Source organism: Eimeria maxima, genomic scaffold, assembly GCF_000499605.1.
Source record: "Eimeria maxima Weybridge genomic scaffold, Emw_scaff301, whole genome shotgun sequence".
Lineage (NCBI taxonomy): Eukaryota > Apicomplexa > Conoidasida > Eucoccidiorida > Eimeriidae > Eimeria > Eimeria maxima.
Genome location: NW_013563790.1, coordinates 10,001 through 23,601, shown reverse-complemented (window position 1 = coordinate 23,601; position 13,601 = coordinate 10,001). Strand labels below are relative to the sequence as shown.

Sequence of the window (13,601 nt, the reverse complement as noted above, 5' to 3'; positions counted from 1 at the left end):
CAGCAGCAGCAGCAGCAGCAACAGCAGCAAGGAAAACACACACACACACACACACACACACACACACACACACACACACACACACACACAACAGGAAAAAATGTGTAGGAATGAGCTACTGCAGCAGCAGCAACAGCAGCAACAGCAACACATGCAGCAAGAAAAAGGCTAAAGGGAGAAAGAAACAAAAGGAGACAAAAAAAGGAGACAAAAAGGAGACAAAAAAAGCAGGCAAAAAAGGAGACAAAAAAAGGAGACAAAAAAGAGACAAAAAAAGGAGACAAAAAAGGAGACAAAAAGGAGACAATAAAAGGAGACAAAAAGGAGACAAAAAGGAGACAAAAAGGAGACAAAAAAAGACAAAAAAAGGAGACAAAAAGGAGAGAAGGAAAGAGTAGTGTTTATTTACGCCATGGAATTCGTTCTTCTCTGCTCGTACTGCAACACACAAAACACAAAAATAAATAAATAAATAAATAAATAAATAAAATAATAAGTAAATAAATAAATAAATAAATAAATAAATAAAGAGACAAGGAAAATCTAAACCCTAAACCCTAAACCCTAAACCCTACAAAGTCCATAGCTGCCATTCTGTAGAAAAAAAAATAAAAAGGAAGACACTAACAGCAGCAGCAGCAACAGCAGCAACAGCAACACATGCAGCAGCAGCAGCAGCAGCAACGTACGCTGTTGAAACGCATCAAGGATCCCCTTTGCTGCTCCTTGCTGCAGCAGCTGCTGCTGCAGCAGCTCATTTGCTTCATTGTCTCCTAGATGAGGAGACACCTCAGCAGCAAATTGCTGCAGCAGCAGCAGCAAACGGCTGCTGCTGCTGTCTTCCTCTGTCTCATCAAAGACAGGGCTGCTGCCAGCAAACATCTGCATGCAGCAGCAACACAGCAACACGAACAACATTTGCTGCTGCTGCTGCTGCTGCTGCTGCTGTCGTAGTTGCTGCAACAGCAGCAAGACTATTAGAGCTCCAGCAACTCCAGGCGCAGCAGCAGCAACCTAATTAGCAGCAGCAGCAGCAGCTGATAAGCAACAACGGCAGCAACAAAAACAACAACAACAGCAGCAGCAGCAGGAGGTGTTGTATCTTACTCTATGTTTAATAGAACTTTGCTGCTGCTGCTGCTGCTGCTCGTTGCTGCTAGGGTTTAGGGTTTCTGCTTCCTGCAGCAGCTGCAGCTGCAGCCGCTGCACCTTCCCTTGTAGCTCTATCCTCTCATTTAATAGACGAGAACTAGCTACTGCTTGCGCCTCCAACTGCAGCAGCAGCAGCAGCAACAGCAGCAGCAGCAATAACAGCAGCAACAGCAGCAGCAGCAGTAGTAGCAGTAGTAGGAGTAGTAGTGCGGGGGGGATAGAGGGGCGAGGGAGCAACGGTACAACAGCTCAAGCAGCAGCAGCAGCAACAGCAGCAGCAACAAGAGCAGCAGCAGCAGCAGCAGCAGCACGAGCAGCCGCAGCAGGGACACAGCGACTAGGAAGAGAGGCAGCAAGAATCCATCAAGATGCAGCAGCAAATAAAAAAGAGATTTCTATAAAAAAAGGGTTTAGGGTTTAGGGTTTAGGGTTTACCTCTGACTGCAATTGTTTCTTCTCTCTTTCTATAACACCATGAGACTCGCGTATTGCTGCTAGCTGCACACAAACCCTAAACCCTAAACCCTAAACCCTAAACCCTTGGCGGTTTACCCCTTATTAGAGACCCTGTATAAGAACTATTCAAACAAACCCTCTAAACCCTAAACCCTAAACCCTAAACCCTCACCTCACGAAGAGACGCTTCGCTTGCTGCTTGCTGCTGCCGTAGCTGCTCATTCTCCCTAGTACACCGCTGCAGCAAAACAAGCAGCAGCAGCAGCAGCAGCAGCAGCAGCAGCAGCAAATGTGCATGCCTCTCCACCTTCCTGGATGCGGGCAGTAAACAGCAGCAGCAGAAGTAGCAAGCAGCAACAGCAGCACCAAACAGCAGCAGCAGCAGCAGCAGCAGCAGCAGCAGCAGCAGCAGCAGCAGCGTACAGCAAGCTCTGCCTCAACGACTTGAAGTCTCTCAGCAAGAGTGTCTCTTTGTGTCCTTAAAGAAGCAGCAGACTCCTGCAACACACAAACCCTAAACCCTAAACCCTAAACCCTAAACCCTAAACCCTAATTATATCCATACATGAGTAATGCAGAAACATCTAATGGTTTGCTCATCCTGTGGCTATCAAAATCCAAAACCCCAAACCCTAAACCCCAAACCCTAAACCCTAAACCCTAAACCCCAAACCCTAAACCCTCCCAAACCCTAAACCCTAAACCCTAAACCCTAAACCCTAAACCCTAACCTCAGCGGATTTTTCTAGTAGTATAATTTTATTATGTGCCTCTGCTAATAAAGATCTATTGATGCCTAATTCGCCAATAATTTGCTGCTCTCTGCTGTTTGCTTGCTGCAGCAGCAAACATAATTCTGTATTAAACCCTCTTATCTTTTGTGCTTCTTGTACTGCTTGCTGACGATGAGATTCTGCTGCCTCCGCAAACCCTACACACCAGCAGCAGCAGCAGCAGCAGCAGCAGCAGCAGCAGCAGCAGCAGCAGCAGCAGCAGCAGCAGTAGTAGTAGAGTTGTAATAGGAAGTGCAGTAGGAGGAAGGAGAGGAGGAGGAAGTGCAACAGCAACAACAGCAGGAAGAAGGGCAGCAGCAGCAGCAGCAACGGTAATAGGGAGTGCAGCAGCAAGAACAGGAAGTGCAACAGCAGCAGCAGCAATAGCCAGACAACCATAGCTAGCTAGCTAGCTAGGTAGGTAGGTAGCTAGCTGCCTACCTAGTAGCTCATGGAGCATAAGGAGACAACTTTTAGTGTCTGCAGCATCGAGTTGTGTTGCTGCAGTCCTATTTGCTGCTGTTGCTGCTGTTGCTGCTGTTGCTGCTGCTGCTGCTGTTGCTGTTGCTGCTGCTGTTGCTGCTGCTGCTGTTGCTGCTTGTCTCCTCCTTAATAGGGAATCAAAACAATCAGAGGCAAAACTACGAAGAGGAGGTGTCTCCGCCTCCCGGTGTACAGACACCCCAGGCTCTCCTGCTGCTGCTGCTGCTGCTGCTGCTGCTGCTGCTGTTGCTGCTGTCCCTGCTGCTGCTGCACCTGTTGATGCAGCACAACTATTACTGCTATGAGGGCTTTCACCAGCAGCAGCACCAACAGCAGCAGCAGCAGCAGCAGCAGCACAATCTGCATGCAGCCGCTGCCTTAGACGAGAAGGAGAGGTCGGGAGGTTTTCGTAAGAACCAGCAGCTGTAGATACACCCGAAGCCCCTCCTACTCCTACACACAAACCCTAAACCCTAAACCCTAAACCCTAGAAAAAAACTTAAACCCTTAAAAATCCCCTAAACCCTCAAGAAAAAACTAAACCCTAGACAGTGGTCCCTGGAGGGAGATATGACGGGGATACAATGAGGAGGGAAGAAGTAAACTAACGATAACAACAAACCCTAAACCCTAAACCCTAAACCCTAAACCCTCACCACATGGTACTCGGGGTTTAAGACGAGCGCGAATTTCTTCGATGGTGTGCGAGCAGTGAGTCCTTTGAGGGGAGCTGATGGGTCCTGTTGCTGCTGCTGCTGCTGCTGCAGCTGCTGCTGCTGCTGTGCTGCTGCTGCTGCTGCTGCTGCTGCCGAGCCAGCAGCTGCTGCTGCGCTTAGGGGTAGAAGAAAAAGAAAGAACGCCATGAGATCTACCAGGCTGATCCTCCCCAGCAGAACTCTCCATCCTCACAAACCCTAAACCCTAAACCCTAAACCCTAAAAAAGTGTAAACCCTAAAAAACCCTGTTGCAGTGTTTGCAGCAACAAGAACAGCAGAAGGAACAGAGGCAGCAGCAGCAGCAACAACAGCAGCAGAAAGGGAGTCTGCTGCAGTTGAGAGGCTGCTGCTCCGTAGTGCTGATGCAACAAACAGTATACTGTTGTCTGTACACCCCGTAAACCCTAAACCCTAAACCCTAAACCCTAGCACGGGGGGGAGGGAGCGAGCGGGTGGCTGCTGCCTCTTCTTTTCCCCCTAAGTCTTAAAGAAGAAGAAATAAATAAGAAAAAAAAATAAATAAGGGTTTAGGGTTTAGGGTTTAGGGTTTAGCAATGAAGAGTATGGATGAAAGAAGCAGCAAACTTAAGTGTCTGTACACCGCAAGAAACTGCAGCAAAGTTGCCTTGCCTTGCTGCTGCTGCTGCTGCTGCTGTTGCTGCTGCAGCAGCTGCAGCAAAACTACTACTAGCAGCAAATAATATTTTATTTTACTATTTAAACAAATATATAAATATAAATACACCACGGGGTGTATACGCAGCTCCCTGTATAAACACACAAACCCTAAACACTCCTTATATAATCATGGGGGGCCCCAACCACCAAGGGGGGCCCCTACCTCCTCTTTTATGTACGTATGTACCTTTCTGCTGCAGCAGCAGCAGCAGCAACAGCAGCAACAGCAGCAGCAAATGGGGGGTCTTTTCTTTTTTAAGTAGATCAAGGCAGGTATTCAGCTAGCTAGCTAAACCCTAAACCCTAAACCCTAAACCCTAAACCCTAAACCCTCAGGGGGGTGTTTATTGTTAGTGGTGGTTGTTTATTTAGCGCATGCAGGAGGGGGCCCCCTTTTAATTAAATAAAATATAAATAAATAAAATAATAATTAATTAAATATAAATTAATTAAATATAAATAAATAAATATATTTATTAATGTATGCTGCTGCTGCTGCTGCTGCTACTGCTGCTGCTGCATGCGCACAACGTTTGTATCTGCTGATCGCCTACCTGCAGCAGCAGCAGCACAAAGAGGCCTGCTATTATTGATGCTGCTGCTGCTGCTGCTGCTACTGCTGCTGCTGCTACTGCTGCTGCTGCTGCTGCTGCTGCTACTGCTGCTGCTGCTGCTGCTGCTGCTGCTGCTGCTGGTGTAGGTGGGCCGTACGGTGATATCGATATCAATTCGTCGTCATTGGAATTTTCTTCCATCATGTCTTAGATCACAAAAAAGTATCGATTGTGGTAATTCTACTACACTCCTGCTGCTGCTGCTGCTGCTGCTGCTGCTGTTGCTGTTGCTGCTGTTGGTGCTGCTGTTGTTGTTGTTGTTGGTGGTGGTGATGGTGATGGTGGTGGCGGTGGTGGTGCTGCTGCTGGTGTTGCTGCACGAGAGAGCGATGCACAGCAGCTGCAGCAGCAAGGACACAACAGCAACAGCAGCAGCAGCAGCACGAGACCCTTTAGCAGCAGCATCAGCAGGAGAATATTCAATTATTGAATGTATATGTTTGTTGCATGCGCTGCTGCTCGTGCTGCAGATGTTCGTTTTATTGAATCGGGGGGCCCCCAAGGGGTACCTGCTGCACTAACAGGGTTTAGTTGGCATTCTTTCTTAGGAGGATCATCAGGGGGCCCCCTTGCTGCTTCTCGTCTCTCTTCCTTAATGCATAGACAAACAGCAGCAGCAGCACCAAGTCCTAGGCAGCAGCAGCAGGCAGCAGCCGCAGCTGCTGCTGCTGCACCTGCTGCGCCGTCGCCCGCTGCTGCAACGGCCGCTGCTGCTGCTGCCACTGCAGCCGCTGCTGCAGGGAATGCTGCTGCAGCTGCAGCAGGAAATGCTGCTGCTGCTGCAGAAAATGCTGCCGCTGCAGCAGATAATGCTGCTGCTGCTGCAGATAATGCTGCTGCTGCTGCAGATAATGCTGCCGCTGCAGCCGCCGCTGCAGAGTCAGGCGAAACTCACCATCAGCAGCAGCAGCAGCAGCAGCAGCAGCAGCAGCAAGGGGAAGGAGCCCAGGAAGAGAATCCAGCGACATCGCACGACAGCAGCAACGCAGCAGCGGGAAACCAGTAGCAGCAGGTTTAGGGCTGACCTTGTTGGGGATTTATAAAGGGGGCCCCCTAAATACAATAATAGCAGCAGCAGCAGCAGCAGCAGCAGGTCTTAGGGGCCCCCCGTAGTAGCAGCAAACAAAACAAATAAACTTTTGCTTTATAAGGGGGCCCCCCTTCCTTGTACCTAACGAGAGGTGTACATTCATCCATATATACATACACCCTGATTGGGGCTGCATGCACGCATGCATGCATGCATGCAGTACGCATGCATGCAGCCCCAATACGCATGCATGCACGCACGCATGCATGCAGAGGGCGTGGGCCCCAGTATATATATGCCTAACTAGGCGTTGCAGTGTCTCCTACTGAGCATGGGGGCCCCCCGTAAGTAAACGTCCTTGTAAAAATTAAATATACAAAGGGTACATTAGGGGGGCCCCCTTAGTAGGAGTGGCAGCAGGGCAGGTGCTGCTGCAGCTGCAGCAACTGCAACAGGTGCTGCAGCAGCAACTGCAACAGCAGCAACAGCAGCAGCAGCAGCAGCAAGCTAGTTCTCAAGGGGGCTTCTGTCTGTTGTGTCTCCATTATACCTAGATATCTATTGTTGTGTTAGCCAGATTCTACTGCTGCTGCTGCAGCAGCAGCAGCTGCTGCTGCTGTTCCAGCTGCTGCTGCTGTTCCAGCTGCTGCATCATGAAGGGCTGCAACATGCATGCATGCGTGCAAGGGCCCCAATTGAACATATTTTCTTGCCTTGTTATAAACATTATAAACCCTTATTGTTGTTTGCTCTCTGCCTTTGTCCAAACAGATGCATGCATGCATGCACGCATGCATAAGTTCATGCATGCATGCATGCAATATGCATGCACCTAAATGCATGCAAAAGAAAGTTTGGGGCTGGCAGGGCCCATTAAAAATTGTTAAACTCCCTGAAATGGAAGGCCCCCGCTATAGGAGATGGTGCTGCTGGTGCTGGTGCTGCAGCAAGTGCTGCTGCTGCTGCTGCTGCTGTTGCACCTATCCCAGCGCATGCGGGGGCCTCCTAGCAGCAGGGCTATTGCTGCATCTGCTGCTCTACTTAACTGCAATGGGACAAGGGGGCCCCCAGGGGCCCCTGATGTATAGCGCCAAATGCCGCATAGCAGCAGCTGCTGCAGCAGCAGCAAGTGCTGCTGCTGCTGCAGCTGCTGCTGCCGCTGCTGCGTTTTGGTAAACTCTAAGAGGTATAGACATGCAGCACGCAGCAAGACTGCAGCAAGTGTTACTTGACCCGAGGACCCTAAACCCTTCAGCTGCTGCTGCTGCTGCTGCTTCTCCTGCTGCTGCTGCACTAGGGGGCAGCAAAAGGGACAAACACTAGGGTTTAGTGGTGGCGGAGGGGCCCTCAGGGCCCCCTTTAGCTGCAGCAGCAAATTGCCTGTTCTCCTTTCTCCTGCTGCAGCAAAGGCATCCTGCAGCTGCTGCAGCACCTCCTGCTGCAGCAGCAACCGCAGCAAAGGCTGCATGCAGAATTCCTCAAAAAGCGCGGTTGCTGCTGCGGATCGGTGCTTGCTGCTGTCTTTGCCCTGCTTACTGCTGCTGCTGCTGCTGCTGTCGGAGAGAAGACAGCAGCAGAGAAGGGAACAGCAAGTTAGCAGCAAGAGAGAAGGAGGAGACAATGGGTCCCCTATTTGCTGCTCTTGGTGCTGCTGCAGCAGCAACTGCTGCAGCATGAGCAACTCTTCTCCAGGCGCTTCTGCTCCTGAATCTTGTTGTTCCTGCTGCTGCTGCTGCTGCAGCTGCAGCAACTGCTGCTGCTGCTGCTGCTGCTGCAGGTCCCCATACACCTGACACTCCATTAGGTATAGACCCCTCATTAGATCTATTGCCTTATTAACTTCCCCTTTGCTGCAGCAGGCAGCAGCAAGAGACAGATAGGGATGTCTTGCTGCTCGCTGCAGCAGCTGCAGCGCTGCTTCTGTCTCTCCTCCCTTCCCACAAGATGAACCTTCTTCGTCTCCTGTTGCTGCTGCTGCTGCTTTTGCTGCTGCTGCTGCTGGTGCTGCTGCTGCTGGATCAGCTGGAGAAGGAAGAGAAGCCATCTGCAGCAAAGCTACAGTTGCAGAGAGACAGTGACTCTGCTCTGCTGCCTGCTGCTGCTGTTGCTGCTGCTGCTTCTTTGGCTGCTGCTGTTGCAGCAGCTGCACCTGCTGAACTCCAGCAGCAGCAAGACAGAGGGACGGGGAAAGGCCTGCTGCTGTACGAATTGCTGCAACTGTGTGCTGCTGCTGCTGCTGCTGCTGCCGGCGTTGCTGACTGAGGAATGTTCCTAACTGGGGACGCATGCAGCGCAGAAGGCGCGTTGTTGCTGCTGCTGCTGCGTCTTCAGCAGCAGCAACAGCAGCAGCTGACAGGGGAGTGCAGCAGCAGCAGCCGCTGCTGCAGAGTTTACTATGAAGTTTACTGTCTCCAATAGGAGACCAGAAGGGCTTCTCTAGCAGCAGCATTTCTTCCTCTGCTGCTGCTGCTGCTGCTTCTGCTGCTGCTATTGCTGCTGCTGCTGCTTCTGCTGCCTCTGCTGCCTCACCTTTTATCGGCTTCTCAACCACATCGCTGCTGCTGCTGTTGCTGCTGCTGCTGTTGTTGCTGCTGCTATTTATATTTTCCTGATCAATCTGACGCAGCAGCAGGGACTGTGCAGCAGCAGAAGCACCAGCACCAGCTGCTGCTGCTGCTGCAGCCGTTGCACCTTCACCAGTGCCAGCAGCACCTGCTGCTGCTACTGTTGCTGCTGTCTTTGAAGGAGTTTGCTGCCCTGGCAGCTCTGCAGGTGAAGATGTTGCTGGGCTGCTGCTAGCAGTTGCTGCTGTTGCTGCTGCTGCTGCTGCTGCAGGGGAGACAGATGGACCCTGACGCAGGGTATACCCATCTCCTGCTGCTGCTGCTGGAACTGTTGCTGCTGCTGATGCTGCTGTTGCTGCATGCCTTGGTGATACAGCAGCGCTGCTGCGGAGATTAGAACTCCAAGGGCTGCTGTTGGTCTCTGCTGCTGTTGCTGCTGTTGCTGCTGTTGCTGCTGTTGCTGCAGTTGTTGCTGTTGCTGCTACTCTTGTTGCGGTGATGTCCTGCTCAGGCGTGCACAAACGAGGCAGCAATGCAGCAGCAGCAGCTGCTGCTGCAGCAGGGGCAGGAGCAGCGGGGGAGAAACCACAGTGGGGACTCTGCGGCCTTGTGTCTCCCCCCTCGGGAGATGCAGCAGCAGCAGCAGCAGCAAACGACGCTGCTGCTGCAGCAGCTGCTGCAGATGCGAGCGCTGCTTCTGCTGTACTCGGAGCAGCAGCTGCTGCTGCTGCACCAGGAGATAATAACTGCCTTGCTGCTGCAGCAGCAACACAAGCAGTTGCAGGTGTATCCCCATCTACTGAATGTGCAGCAGCAGCAGCAGGAGCAGCAGCACCAGAAGCAGCAGCAGCAGGTTGGTCCCCGTCTACTGCCATCTCCATGAGTGGCTGCGGCTCCAGCCTACGCGCCTGCTGCTGCTGCTGTTGCTGTTGCTGCTGCTGCTCCCACATGTGTTCCTGCTGCCCTTGTAGCTGGGGAGAGCATGCAGGACTGTGCCTACTTATGCTGCTGCTGCTGTTTGTCTCCTCTGCAGCAGCAGCAGCAGCAGCTGGTTCACCTGCTGCTGCTGCTGCTACTGCTGACTCATTATTGACAACTATTTCGTCTGCCGCTGCTGCTGCTGCTGTTGCTTCGTTCCCTTCAGCGGCAGCTGCTGTTGGCCATGCAGCACCAGCAGACTCAGCAGCAGCAGGTCCTGCTGCTGCTGCTGTTGTTGTTGCTGGTGCTGTTGCTGCTGCTGCTGCCGAGGCTTCTGTAGTTTTTGTTGCAGCTGTTGCGGGTTTCTCGCTGCTGACGTGTGAATCTTTTCCTGCTGCTGCTGTTGCTGCAGCACCACCAGCAGCAGCTCTCCTCCTTGCTGCAGCAGCAGCACCTGCTGCAGCAGCCTCTGCTGCTAACGAAGGATAAGTACTTTTTGCTGCAGCAGCAGCAGCAGCAACAAAGCAGCGGCGTCTTGGGGGAGGGACATGTCTAGGAGACAGATCCCTTTTAAAGGCTCTTCTCTTTGCTGCAGCAGCAGCAGCTGCTGCTGCTGCTGCTGCTGGTGCTGGTGCTGGTGCTACTGCTGCTGCTGCTGTTACCGTTGTTGCTGCTGGCGGTGCTGTCTTTGCTTCTGGTGGTGCTGGTGCTGTTGCTGCTGTTGCAGCTGTTGCTTCTGGTGCTGTTGTTGTTGTTGCTGCTGGTGCTGCTGGTGCTGCTGGTGCTGTTGTTGCTGCTGCTGGTGCTGTTGCTGCTGCTGCTGGTGGTGCTGCTGGTGCTCTTTTTGCTGCTGCTGCTCGTCCTGCTGGTGCACTTGCTGCTGCTGCTGGTGTTGCTGGTGCTCTTGTTGCTGGTGGTGGTGTTGCTGCTGCTCGTGCTGCTGCCGTTGGTGGTGCTGCTGGTGCTCTTGCTGCTGCTGCTGGTGCTGCTGCTGCCCTTGCTGCTGCTGGCGCTTTTGGAGGCGTTGCAGGAGCTGGGGTTGCTACTGCAGCGGGAGCTGCTTCTGCTGCTGCTGGAGCGCAAGCTGCCTTCCTTGCTGCTGCTGTCTTTGTTGCTGCTGCTGCTGCAGCGTTTGCACTTCTTGCTGCTGCTGCAGCAGCAACTCTTGATGGACATGAAGCAGAAGCAGCAGCAGCAGCAGCAGGCGGAGAGGGGCGACGACTGCGGGGAGTTGCGGCGCCCCCCCTTGCTGCTGCTGCTGCTGCTGAGTTAGCTGCTTTGGCTTTTGCTGTTGCTGCAGTTGTTGCTGCTGCTGCGGTTCTTGCCGTTGCTGCTGTTGCGGCTCTGGTTCTTGCTGTTGCTGCAGCAGCAGCAGCAGCAGCAAGATGTCTGGCTTGCTGCTGCTGCTGCTGCAGCAGCGGAAGGTCCGAAGCAGAACGAATGGGCCTCCCTGGGGGCCTCCATGGGGCCCTCCGGGTACACCTCCGCACTGATGCTGCTGCTGCTGCTGCTGCTGTTGTTGTTGTTGCTGCTGCTGCTGCTGGTGCTGCTGCACCTTGCCGCTGAGAAGCTGCAGCAGCAGAAAGGTTAGGGGTAGAGGCAGACCTGCGGTGGTGACCTGCTGCTGCTGCTGCCGTTGCTGCTCTGGTTGCTCTTGGTGCAGCAGCAGCAGCTGCTGCTGCTGCAGTGTGCTGCTGCGGTGCAACAGCAGCAGGCAAGTTAGGGGTAGAGACAGACCTGCGGTTGTGAGCTGCTGCTCTTGCTGCTCGTGCTGCTCTTGCTGCAGCAGCAGCAGCAGCAGCAGCTATTGTTGCAGCAGATATATGTGTAGGAGGACGCAACAGGCTCTTGCCAGCATGCAGAGACACACTGGCTGCGCGCTGCTGCTGCTGCTGCTGTTGCTGTTGCTGTTGCTGCTCTTGTTGTTGCTGCTGCTGTTGCTGTTGCTGCTGCTGTTGCTCCGCTTGCTGCTGCTGCTCTTGCTTCAATTCTTGCTGCTGTAGCTGGCCCTGTTGTTCCTGCTGATGCTGCTCTTGCTGCTCCTGCTGCTGCTGAGAACTGCGGCAGCTGGAGACACTCTTATATGACAGGCTTGCTGCTGCTGCTGCTGCTTCTGCTGCTGCTTCTGCTGCTGCATCTGCTGCTGCTGCTGTTGCTCCCGCCTGGACGCATGCTTCCGTTGCATTTGCTGCTGCTGCTGCTGTTTGTGTTGTTTTTGCTGCTGTTATTGGCCGCTCAAGAAGATTTACTACAGCAGCAGTGGCAGCAGCAGCAGCAGCAGGACCTGCTGCTGCTGCTGCTGCAGGAGACCCCATTGGAGCATCTTGCTGCTCTATATATGCTGCTGCTGGCGAAGCGGCAGCAGCAGCAGCAGCAGAAGAAGAAGCAAATGCTGCCTCTAGCTGCATGTCTTCTGCTGTTGCTGCTGCACCAGGGGATATCCACAGCGGGCTACCGTCAACAGCAGCTGCTGCTGCTGCAGCAGAAGCAGCAGAAGCAGCACTTAGTGCTGCTGCTACATCAATAGAGTTTTCTGCTGCTGCTGCTGCTGCAGCAGCAGCAGCACCAGCAGGGCTCTGCAGCAGATTATAGCTGACGTTATTGCAGCTCGAAGGAGGGGCCCCAAAGTCAGGTGTATATACATCTGACTGCCTCTGCTGCTGCTGCTGCTGCTGCTGTTGCGGCTGTTGCTGCTGCTGCTGCTGATGCTGGTGCTGCTGCTGCTGCGCAGAAGCAGCAGGAGTGCTGCAGCAGACGGGATCAGAGAGCGTAAGATTTGGCGACGTCAATGCTTGAGGACACAAAGGTAATATCCCTTCTCCTGCTGCTGCTGCTGCTGCAGCAGCAGCAGGAGCAGCGGGAGAGCTTACTGTTGCTGTTGCTGCTGCTGCACGTAAGGGAGATTCTGCTGCTGCTTGTGAGGAAGGCATGCTGCTGCTGCTGCTGCAGCTACGAGGAGACAGTGTGCTGCCGCTATCCGAAGGAGACGATCCTAAGAAATTTCCTGATAGAATTGCTGCAGCACGGCTTGTCCCTCTTGCTGCTGCTCTCTGGGGTGTATGTGCAGCACCAAATGCTGCTGCTGCTGCTGCAGCTGCTGCTGTTGCTGCATTTGCTGCTGGTGCTACTGACGGTGCTGCAGAGAAAGCTGCAGATGCAGGTGCTCCTGATGGAGCAAACAGGTCCCCCATGTTCCTCGTACTGCTGCTGCTGCTGTTGCTGCTGCTGCTGCTGCTGCTGTTGTTGTTGTTGCTGCTGCTGCTGCTGTGTGTGCTGCTGCCGCTGCGGCAGCGTGGGGGGCCCGCGTCTGCGATGCTCCTATAGAAGGCCCTAGCAGCAGAGAGGGAAGAGGATGTCTTGCTGCGGTATCCGCGAGACAGAGAAGAAGCTTTCCTGCTGCTGCAGCAAGAGTTTGTTGCTGCTGCTGCTGCTGTTGGAGTGCAGCAAGAGGAGGGTTTAGAGCAGCACTCAGGAAAAGAGCTAGATGGTGGGGGAGTACCTGTAGATGCTGCTTTTTCTGCTGCTGCTGTTGCTGCTGTTGCTGCTTCTGCTGCTGTTGCTCCTGTTGCTCCTGCTGCTGCTGCATCTGTGGAGGGCCCCGCCTGGGGCCCCCGTGGCTGCTGCAGCATCTTAGGGCCCCCGCCTACTCTTCCTGCTGGGGTGTATAGAGACATACAAAAAATAACATTTAAGCCAATATTAAAAAGGAGCAGCAGCAGCAGCAAACGCAGTAGCAGCAGCAGCAGCAATAGCAGCAGCTGCAGCAGCAGCAGCGATGGGGGTGGGGTTGTTGGTTGTTGTTACCGAGCTGCTGCGAGGCCCCCTCCTGGGGGCCCCCCTAACGAAACTAAAGAAAAAAAGGGTACAATACATTAATTAATATATTTATTTATTTTTTTATATTTTATTGTTTTTATTTACATTAAAAAGGATAGAAGAGGAATAGAAGAAGTAGCTGGCTGTACGCTGCTGTTGCTGCTGCTACTGTTGCTGCTGCTGCTGCTGCGGCCGCTGGACCTGGCGGCTGTTGCTGCTGCTTGGGGCCCTTTTGCTGCTGTTATTTGCTGTGTATAAGTTAATTAATTTAATTTAATTATATTTTATTATTTTATTTATTATTTTGGCTTTAGGGAAACCATTAGAAAACCGTGCAACAGCAAGCGCAGCCTCTCGTGCTGCTGCTGCTGCTGCTGCTGCTGCTGCTCCTGGCTGTCGT

General features: G+C 53.0%; 2 protein-coding genes across 2 annotated transcripts; both read right to left on the bottom strand.

The window, feature by feature from the left end:
* Positions 1-571: 571 nt before the first annotated feature.
* Positions 572-5,014, bottom strand: EMWEY_00027270 (hypothetical protein, conserved; the record flags this gene model as incomplete). Its single annotated transcript, XM_013478172.1, has 10 exons — positions 572-594; positions 690-882; positions 1,588-1,650; positions 1,781-1,846; positions 2,032-2,106; positions 2,340-2,539; positions 2,823-3,317; positions 3,521-3,768; positions 4,325-4,348; positions 4,971-5,014. 10 exons carry the CDS (start codon positions 5,012-5,014, stop codon positions 572-574), a joined length of 1,431 nt encoding a protein of 476 aa, XP_013333626.1.
* A 1,772-nt stretch (positions 5,015-6,786) lies between these two features.
* On the bottom strand, positions 6,787-9,342 carry EMWEY_00027260 (hypothetical protein, conserved; the record flags this gene model as incomplete). Its single annotated transcript, XM_013478171.1, has 1 exon — positions 6,787-9,342. One exon carries the CDS (start codon positions 9,340-9,342, stop codon positions 6,787-6,789), a length of 2,556 nt encoding a protein of 851 aa, XP_013333625.1.
* Positions 9,343-13,601: the final 4,259 nt, after the last annotated feature.